The 9,360-nt window shown below is 48.0% G+C and overlaps 1 protein-coding gene across 1 annotated transcript in view; it reads right to left on the minus strand.

Annotated features, from left to right (window-relative positions):
- LOC121692739 (bromodomain adjacent to zinc finger domain protein 2B-like) overlaps positions 1–8,322 on the minus strand; it is a 43,247-nt gene extending 34,925 nt beyond the window's left edge. Inside the window, 1 exon segment of the mRNA XM_042071606.1 lies at positions 8,193–8,322. Within this exon segment, the coding sequence (XP_041927540.1) occupies positions 8,193–8,223 (31 nt within the window). The 5' untranslated portion in view covers positions 8,224–8,322.
- Between the last annotated feature and the right edge of the window lie 1,038 nt (positions 8,323–9,360).

A 9,360-nucleotide genomic window follows, 5' to 3' on the forward strand; every position in this document is an offset into this window, starting at 1 on the left:
TTTGATATGGTTATAAACAAACACTACCTTATATTATATTTTCTGTCTTCACGGTTTTTTATTAGCAAAACAATGACGTGCAAATGTTGCACACCCTTCAAATGCCACTGATCATTTAAATGCCATGAGATCATTAGGTGGGTGTTTACGGGAAAATGCCATGTCTCCTCTCTCTTAGTGAGGTGTGCTTGCTTGTGTGTGTGTGTGTGTGTGTGTGTGTGTGTGTGTGTGTGTATGTATGTGTGTGTGTGTGTGTGTGTGCGCGTGTACCTCTGTCCATCTACCTGCAAAAGTTTGTGCATGTGTGGCTATACCTGCGTTTGTATATAGTGCATGTACGTGTGTATTTTTCTGAGCTATTCGGGTCTGCGCGCCTTTTCCCCCTATTATCCTGGGCTGTAACAGATGGCCGATGCTAACAGTGATAATCCCACAACAGAGTCATCAGCATGGATCAGCAGCACTCGGGCTGCGGACACAATGTCTTTCCTGGCTAATGGCAGGCTATGTGCAGGCGAGAAGGGAAGCGTGTCGTACAGAATGCCTTGACCCCCATTCAAAGTCAGAGCCATGCCTCCCTGCACCCCTCTTCTGGCTTCCTTCCCCCTCTCCTTCTCTCCTCTCTCTCCCTTTCTCTCCCTTCTCTTTCCCTCTCTCCTTCTCTTCCCCTCTCCTTCTCTTTCCCTCTCTCCTTCTCTCCTCTCTCTCCCTTTCTCTCCTTCTCTTTCCCTCTCTCCTTCTCTCCTCTCTCTCCCTTTCTCTCCCTTCTCTTTCCTCTCCTTCTCTTCTCTCTCTCCTTTTCTCTCCCTTCTCTTTCCCTCTCTCCTTCTCTCTCCCTTCTCTTTCCCTCTCTCCTTCTCTCCTCTCTCTCCCTTCTCTTTCCCTCTCTTTCTACTCTTTCCGTACCTCCATTCCGCCTGATTATGATGACCGTCACCCATGTCAGCCATGCTGTCAAGGCACTGGCTTTCCTCCTGGGCTTGTTTTTTCCAATAAAGACACTGCTTTCAGGAAGGTGGTGGGGGGGGTGGGGGGGGGGGGGGGGGGGGGGGGGGGGGAGGGGGGCAGGATGGGGGAGGGGTGGGGTGAGGTGGGGTGGAATAAAACCCGCAGTGATGCGTAGGATGGCACACGAAAGAAAGCCCCCCCCTACCTCCGAAAATTAATTCCGCTGATAAGCGGGAATGCAGTCATTGTCTGCGACCCTAATGGTCCCATGATTAGCTGCAGACCACCACACTGTTCTTATACGCGAAGTCGGCCATCTCTCGCCACCGTTGCCCTGGTGACGCTTCTATAGCCTTCATTTAAATCAGTGGCAGCGTCCCCGAACCTGCTCAACGCTATTAAAGAGGGACCTGGGCACACAGGACAAATAGCAGTGTGAGGCTTTCTCTCCTAACTGGCATGATTTGTGGCATGGTGTGCACCATCATCTGTCTGTACACAGAGTAGGACACTGTCTGGTTCTCAAGTATGAGTCCAGTCGTACGATGAAATCATGTCTGAGGCAGCTGAATCAGTGACCAGTGACCATTATTAGTCAGTGTTACAATGGACTTCAAAAACAGAAGTGTGTGTAGGCAAATAAAAACAGGTGGCTTCTTGTACACCTTGCGGTACAGCACTGTGAGCCGTGAACTGTTTTTAGCCATTCTCTACAGACCGTCCTCCTCTCCTTTGAGTGGGAGGACGAGAGGGTCAGTCCAGCTGAGGATGCATGGAAGTGGAACGCCTGTGATGGACAAGCAGGAGCTTGGCGTAGTCGGCAGGGTGCACGGCGAGTTCAGTGGAACATTCGGAGCACATTCGCCAGCAATGCCAAAGCTCCCCTGAGCATCTGCCGGCAGGGATGGAGTATGTGTGTCCCAAAAAGACCTGAAGAGTGGCCAATGGCGTGTGGTGTGTGTGTGTGTGGTGGTGGGGTGAAGGGGGGTGGGGGGGGAGAAAAGTAAACAAAAAAATTGACACCGGCCTCCTGTGTTGATTACCAGAACCAGCAGCAGTAATGAAGAGCTGCCTGCAGCCCAAGCCTGGCACCTCTAACAGGGTGAAAAGGCCTGAGAGGAAAGGGGGTGGTGTACATGATGAAAGGACTGAACAGGGTACACACACACACACACACACACACACACACACACACACACACACACACACACACACAAAAAACACAGCCTCGTCCCCAAACTCTTCATAACGTTTCCAATCATGATCAAACAGACCTCATCTATTTTCTGTGACGATGGGGGTCACGGGCAGAGCTGCCTGCTGGAGATGAAAAGAGCACGGCCGGAGCACGAAGAGAGCGACCGCGCGCCTCCTGACCGCTGTGCCAGTCCTCAAGTCGGGGTTTAATGTGAGAACCCTTTTACTGCTGCCTGTGCCCGGCGGCTCACCTGTTTACGACTCGTGCGAGATGAGATGGAGGAAGCCATGCGAACAGGTCACAGTGGCAGACGCCGGACAGAAGCCGCTCGCTACGAGGACAATGGTCTCCCGCGGTGTCTTGTGTGCGCACGTCGCGTGTGTCTCTGGAAAGGGGGCAGGTGGCAGAGCACTCTTGCTCAAAAAGACAGTAACAAAACAAAAAAAGGCAACAAATTTTCTTCTTTACCAAAACCAAGGCAGTAAGTCAATTCCAGTCCCTCCTTACTGACCATTAACTTTTAACACACACACACACACACACCAGGAGCACAAAACAACAAACCACTAAGGAGTGAAATTCTAGCTTGACATCAGATAGACAATGCCAGCAGCTCTAAATGGTGTGAGTTACTACAACCCCCCACAAAAACCTATTTGTTTCGCCTGGGCCCGGGTGGCAGATGGCAGCCCTGTGTTCATTCAAATGGACGGCATCGCTCAAGCCTTGCAACGCGCTCTCGCAGGTTGCCATGGGGTGGGGGTGGGTGAGGGGGAGGTTACATACAGGGCTCCATCCAAAAGCCCCAGTGCACTCCTCCTCCTCCTCCTCCTCCACGACGACGTGCCTTCCTTCCCCCCTGGCCGCACGGCAGATCTGTCACGCGCCATATCCCTTTAGTCCTGCGCGGCTCGGCCCCTTCCTTCGTTCTGCATTTCAGTATTAAAAACAAGGGCACGAGGACCACACTGAAATAAGGAAGCGCGTGTATGAGTGGTGGTAACGTGACCGCATTAATCTTCCTCTGGCGCACGCCAAAAGACTCGGGGAGGGAGAAAAGGCGAAAGGTAGGCATTCTGTCATAACCGTTTGATGGGGTGCATACATCTCAGAAGAGAGAGACCTTCACCACCATCAGCCCTAAAAAAAAAAAAAAAAAAAAAAAATGTAATTCTGTCCATGGTGGGCTACTTAGGCTGCGCACACACACACACGCACACACACACACACACACACACACACACACACACAAACACACACGCACACAGAGAGAGAGGCAGATGAAATGCCTCTGTGAATAAAACAAGGAGGGGGGTTCGTTTGGGAGGTAAATGAACTCTGATGAATGATGTTAAAGTTCAGCATGACAAGTGCTCGGAGGGAGCAGCGATGTCGGCAGGATCCGGCGGGCGGAATGCTAGCACAGATCTTGAAAAACTAGCCGAGATATCCCTCTCTCTCACTCTCTCTTTCCCCCCTTCTCTCTCACTCTCCCAGAGGCAGTTGAGGGGCCCGCAACGCTGGAATCCCACATGTTCCACACCAGGACTGACATCCATCACACACACATTCCTGGGCTGCCGCCTTTCCTGCTCTGCCAGTAGCAAGTACTTAGAATAAAATATGTATCCCTGCACATTTTAATTGGACACGTACAGAGGAGAGGAAACAGGAGAAGGAAAGGGGAGTGAGAGAACGAGTGAGGAAGGACAGAAAGAAAGAAAGAAAGAAAGAAAGAAAGAAAGAAAGAAAGAAAGAAAGAAAATGTGGGAGACAACTTGAAACATAGCCTAGGCAACACAGAGGTCAGTGAGAATAAGGAACGTGGGGACATCTTGGCTACATCCCTTATTCCCCAGAATACAGAGTCAAAAGGGGAAAATCAACATTAGTTGCCTTCTGTCCATTCCGGATTAAAGCAACACCAAAGAACTTTCCATCTGTCGCACGCTATTTGTTTATCAGCACCGGCTTTGCAAATAACAATGTCCACAGACAAGGTAGAATATTTTGCATGACTTATAAAAGTACGATGTATTGCGACATCAGATGCAAGTCAAATTGTAGTTTCTTATGTCTCATTCCATCGAACTACAGATCCGCTACCCGATCTGGCAAACTTACATAGTGCGGTTATAGCCAATAGAGGGGCCGCGAAGCGAATGCAGAATTGCCGTTCACCCTGTTACGAGTTGATGAACCACTGAAACGATTTTGGAAACATTATTTTAAGGTATAAAAAAATCTTTGGTGTTGCTTTAAGGAAATCAGGAATGGCAGGGCTGGGTGGCTCTCTTCCATAATAAATCTGGCATGGCCATTTCGGATCGGCAGAGTCCGTTCAATGGGACGACTAACAAGCAGAGCTCATCAAAGCCCGGTGTCAGAACTGGCACGTGAGAAATCTTCTGTGACTCATTAGACGGGTGGCTTTAGCCCAACGCCAGCCTGCGTTTGATGGATCACATGGACATCGCAAATAAGACGCCCAGCCACAGGTTTCCCCCTCATCCACTCCCCTTTGCTACTTTATCTCATACCTCTTTAGTTTGAGAAAGCAAGGGGGCTACCACAGATTTTGCAGATAATCACTTCACAGCATGAACATGGCCTAAAATGTGTGCTGATTTCTGGCCTCAGCCTCTTTTTTCTTGTGTGTGCTCTTGCAAACACTGGGAACCAGAGGCATGGCAAGGTGAACACAGAGCTCACACAGGCATGATGGGGATAGCACAGGCCTAAATTGCAGAGATAATTTACATTTCACTGCAGCTGTTTCACAGGTCGCAGCCAGTGGAGGGATTGTTTATGGTTGGGGGGGGGGGGGGGGGGGGGGGGTGTGATACAGCCTGATAACGCATGACCGAAACGCTCCATTTTCTGAAAGCACAGAGGAGCAGGTATGGCAAGCCAACGCTTGTTAGAGATAATTACAGTATGTTATTACTGTGCATTACACCAAGTCTCATCTCGCTCCTCTTGTTTACTCCTGAATCATTTCTTCTCAGCCACTCTTTCCCCCAGGGCCAGCATCCCAATGATTATCTGAGGCCGATAACAAAAAATGAAGACATGATATCCATATCATTGCCGCTGTTGCGCTGCCGTCTCACAAACATCCAATTTCGTTACGAAATCAAAAAGCCATTGGATGTAGCCATACCCAGTATCTCTCGTTCATTTAGCTAACTACTGAACACGCTACATGCTCTGTAGTGCAAAGCAGTCAGCAAACCAAATTATCCCATTTTCAGAGAGCAAAATGGTAATTAGGCAAGTGTATGAACAGTCACACTTGCACTGCAGAACACATATTTAAAAATCATAAATTAGCCATTAATTGATACCCTTTCTGTGGCTGTGCTTGTTGCTGTTACCACTGCTGAACTGATTACCATTTTTCACCGTGCCTTAGAAATACTGCTGTGCTGTTGTCAAGCTAAAAGCAACGGGGGGGGGGGGGGGGGGGGAAGAGGAGGAGGAGAAGAAGAGACAGATAGATGGAAAGAGAGAGAGTGGAAAGAGGGGGGAGAGCGAGAGGGAGAGAGCAAGAGCCAGAGAGAGAGAGAGACCTCTCCCTGTGGTTTGATTGGAGCAGTTTTTTCTCATGATATGCATAATGCAGATGACATGCATTTGAAAGGCAAGACAAAACGAGTGGGGGGACTACTGCTTTCAGCCTGGAACAATGAGGCTTTCCAAAAGCATCTGCATGCTCATCCTAACAGCCCATTGTCATCCAAAATGCTTTTCACATCCACACAACACCACCAGAAAACGTTACAGTTAACGCACAGTGCACTGCCTGCCACTCTGTTTTGGGATTGTTAACCTAGTGCATTACCCATTTAAGCATTTAATATTAAATGAGATGCACTTTAATGGACAAATATTGCAGATGAAACAATCAACATAAATATCTATTAAAATGTACAGGAAGTCTACAGGAAGGGAAGACTTAAAAAGTTACCAATTATTTATGGTTCACAAAAACATCATTTAGCTGCAAAATTCCTGAATTTCAGGTTTACAGCTGAATGTCTTTTAGCTGCTGCTGTTGTTTTTTGTAACTAATTCCTTAATCAAAATGATGCTATATTAGTTTCCCCTACGCTGGCAAATATGACACTGTTAAAAGGCAAACTTGACACTTAGAGAAAAAACATTATTTGCTTAGTTTGAACTTCATTATCTTCACAAAGCAAGGTGTCGACACAGCGACCTGGTGACTCGCTCAACTGAGTAGTATTCACAAATACTCGCATTTAAAAACCCCTCCTGTCTCATAATGTGGACGAGGGGATTTATTTGCATCTAAACAGGAGAGCGCCTGCATATAAATGCAAGGCAATCACCTACAGGAGACAGAGTTACAAATTAAACATGAGAGTGGACTGCCCGTGCAAAGGTTATCCTTCATTCTGCAGCGGTGCAGAAAACACCTCGGAGCCAAGGGCGTTCTCTCTCTCTCTCTTCCCCCCCCCCCCCTCTTTTAATTCTGCCATTAAACACGCCGATGTCATCGTCCCCTGACAATCTTTCATTAACCAAAAATAGGAAGAGAAGAGACGCACACACAGATGAGGCACACGCTCATAGGCCACTGTGTGTTGCATGTGTGTCTGGCTGGCATTACACAACACAAAAACTGTGTGTACTGTGTGTGTGTGTGTGTGTGTGTGTGTGTGTGTGTGTGTGTGTGTGTGTGTGTGTGTGTGTGTGTGTGTGTCACGCGCGCAAGTGTGTAGGGAATTGCATGCATATAATGCTATAAAATATAGGCCCCAACAAATCCTTGCACGCAGCCCCATAAATACCATGTGTTAAATTTTACACATCAATATTTAACACAGAGGTGGTCTGCCCGGAATATTTAAATTGATGCATGACACAGCAGCGGCAGGCGCTGTGCACTGAGGTGACGGAAGTCGTTTGCCTAGCGCTTACCCAACAATGGGCGACCGACAGGCAGGCAGGGGCGCAACACGTTAACTCTCCAACGCTAATACGACTCCAGTTAAACATACAGTGGGTAATGGTGCATTACATGGCAACAGACAAGGCCTGTGGAATTCCAGGGAGCTGTAACTGGGTGAGGGTGGCAGAAGACTGCCAGCACACTAGAGGTCCTGACGCCGGGGTTGAAGTGTGGCTAGTTTAACAGGCTAGTGACAGGACAGGAGGTTTAAAAAAAAAAAAAGGCTCCCAAACAAGGAGGGAGAATTCCACAGGGGGCGCATGAGAGACTGGGAGTGTGTATTAGCGGAGAGGGAGAGGGAGAGAGAGAAAAAGAGAGAGAGAAAGAAAAAAAGAAAGAAAGAGAGAGAAAGAGACAGACAGACACAGACAGACAGACAGAGAGAGAGAGAAAGAAAGAGAGAACGGCAGACAGATAGATTGTAAGTAACAGAGACTGTCTGTGACCTTCATAGTGGGGATTACCAAATAAACATCTAGTCTGACTAAATGCAGGATGAATGGGAGTTGCTGGGGTTGGGTGGGCATGGCTCTTGTCCTATATTCCCCAAACGCTGTGAGGGGCTAAATAACAGGCAGCAGGGATCAACGTAAACAAGTTGATGGCCTTCTCATTGTCGTAGGAGGGGGACCCTCTGTCAATGGACTCGCATGGCATAAATTGTGTGTGGGCCTCTGGTGGAACTAAGCAGGTATCAGGAGTTGGGCTGAATGAAGCGGTTGCCCAGAGCTGGAGCCGACCTGACATGAGGATCCATCACCCGCCGACCACACTTGGGGCCAACCACAGGGGTCGGTGGTGAGAAACAAAAGAAATGAACACACAAACTAAACAAAGAAAAATTAGAGGAAAAAAGTCGCTTCTTTTAACTCAACTCCAAAGTTTTAATACGTTTAGGCCCTCCGTGCCGAGATGCCCTTCGCAGACACCACGGCGGAATAACAAACATCTCGGTGGCCCAGGACGGGTAGACGAGGACAAAAGATGCAGCATTAAATGTTTATTTTGCACATATATTATAAATAACGGGCCGGGCGATTCCCTGCTGCTGTCTGCCGTCAGACTCACCAGGGTCTGAGGGTTTGGATAATGAGCTCATGCATTGTGGGGTCTAAATAAAGCCTCCAGGCTCTCGCAGCCAAGAAAGAGCCTCTCCTCTCCTTCAGCCTCTTCGGCAACTCTCTCACAGGCACCGGGATGGATGTTTTTCAGCGTGCGGCTCCCTTAAGTTAACATAATTGTGTAATTATAATCTCATTCAAAAAGATACCCTTCATTTGCTTTAATGTTCCCATTAAGCCAGCCCTGAATAAAGTCTCTCTCTCTTTCTCTCTCTCAAACACACACGTGTGTTCAAACACAAAGTCAAAAGGAAGAACAAATTACATTAAAATGTGGAATTTCCCCTCTAAGTTGGACTTAGGCCTGTGTACTTGCATGGCATGAAATTGCTTAATTCAAGTTATTGAAGGCTTGATCACGTCAGGTTAGGCCAAACGAAAACATCTGACTTTCAACACGGATGGCACCCCTGCCGGTCGCTAGTAGCAACACTGAGGACACAGACTGAGGAATGTCCATGTCAAAAACAGTTGGAGAGCAACACTCCCTAAAATCCTCTCAGCCGAAACAAACTAAGAAACATAAAGACCTACCTGAACACCTTTCAGAAAAGAACAAAAAAAAAAAATCAACATCCAAGCTCGCTAAATCTTAGCCCTGAGAGAAGAAATAAAAACAAGTCCGTTTTGAAAACAAATTCTTGCCGAGTCACACTGAAACAGGAGACGGTTCCAAAGCGGTCTGATAAGGAGTTAGGCAATGCAGACAGCGTGTCGGCCTTCATGCTGACGAGTCTCTGAGTTTAAAACAACACCACAGGTCAACAAGGGTGGCCTGTTGGGATCCTGTCTTAAAGCTTTTTCTCTTCCAAATCCTCCTGTTCTCGACACTGACAACCGGAGGAGGCCTCCCATGACACAAAAATGTGATCAAGGGAGTGTGGGAGTGGGAAAGAGAGAGAGAAAGAGAGAAGGAGGAGGGTCAGATGGGTGAAAAAGTGTGCCGTGAGCAGTTCTGTTCAGCTACTTTGCAGAATCCACGCGGTGTGCTCTCCAGGTAACATCTGCTGTTCTCAGTGTGCAGATGTTCCTCTGCACGGGCTCCGAGTCGACGCTCACTTTTTAACTCTACAGTCAAGGTCTTGGCGCAAGCCATGGAGACATCAAACGTCTTA

This window comes from Alosa sapidissima, chromosome 2 (assembly GCF_018492685.1).
Source record: "Alosa sapidissima isolate fAloSap1 chromosome 2, fAloSap1.pri, whole genome shotgun sequence".
Lineage (NCBI taxonomy): Eukaryota > Metazoa > Chordata > Actinopteri > Clupeiformes > Clupeidae > Alosa > Alosa sapidissima.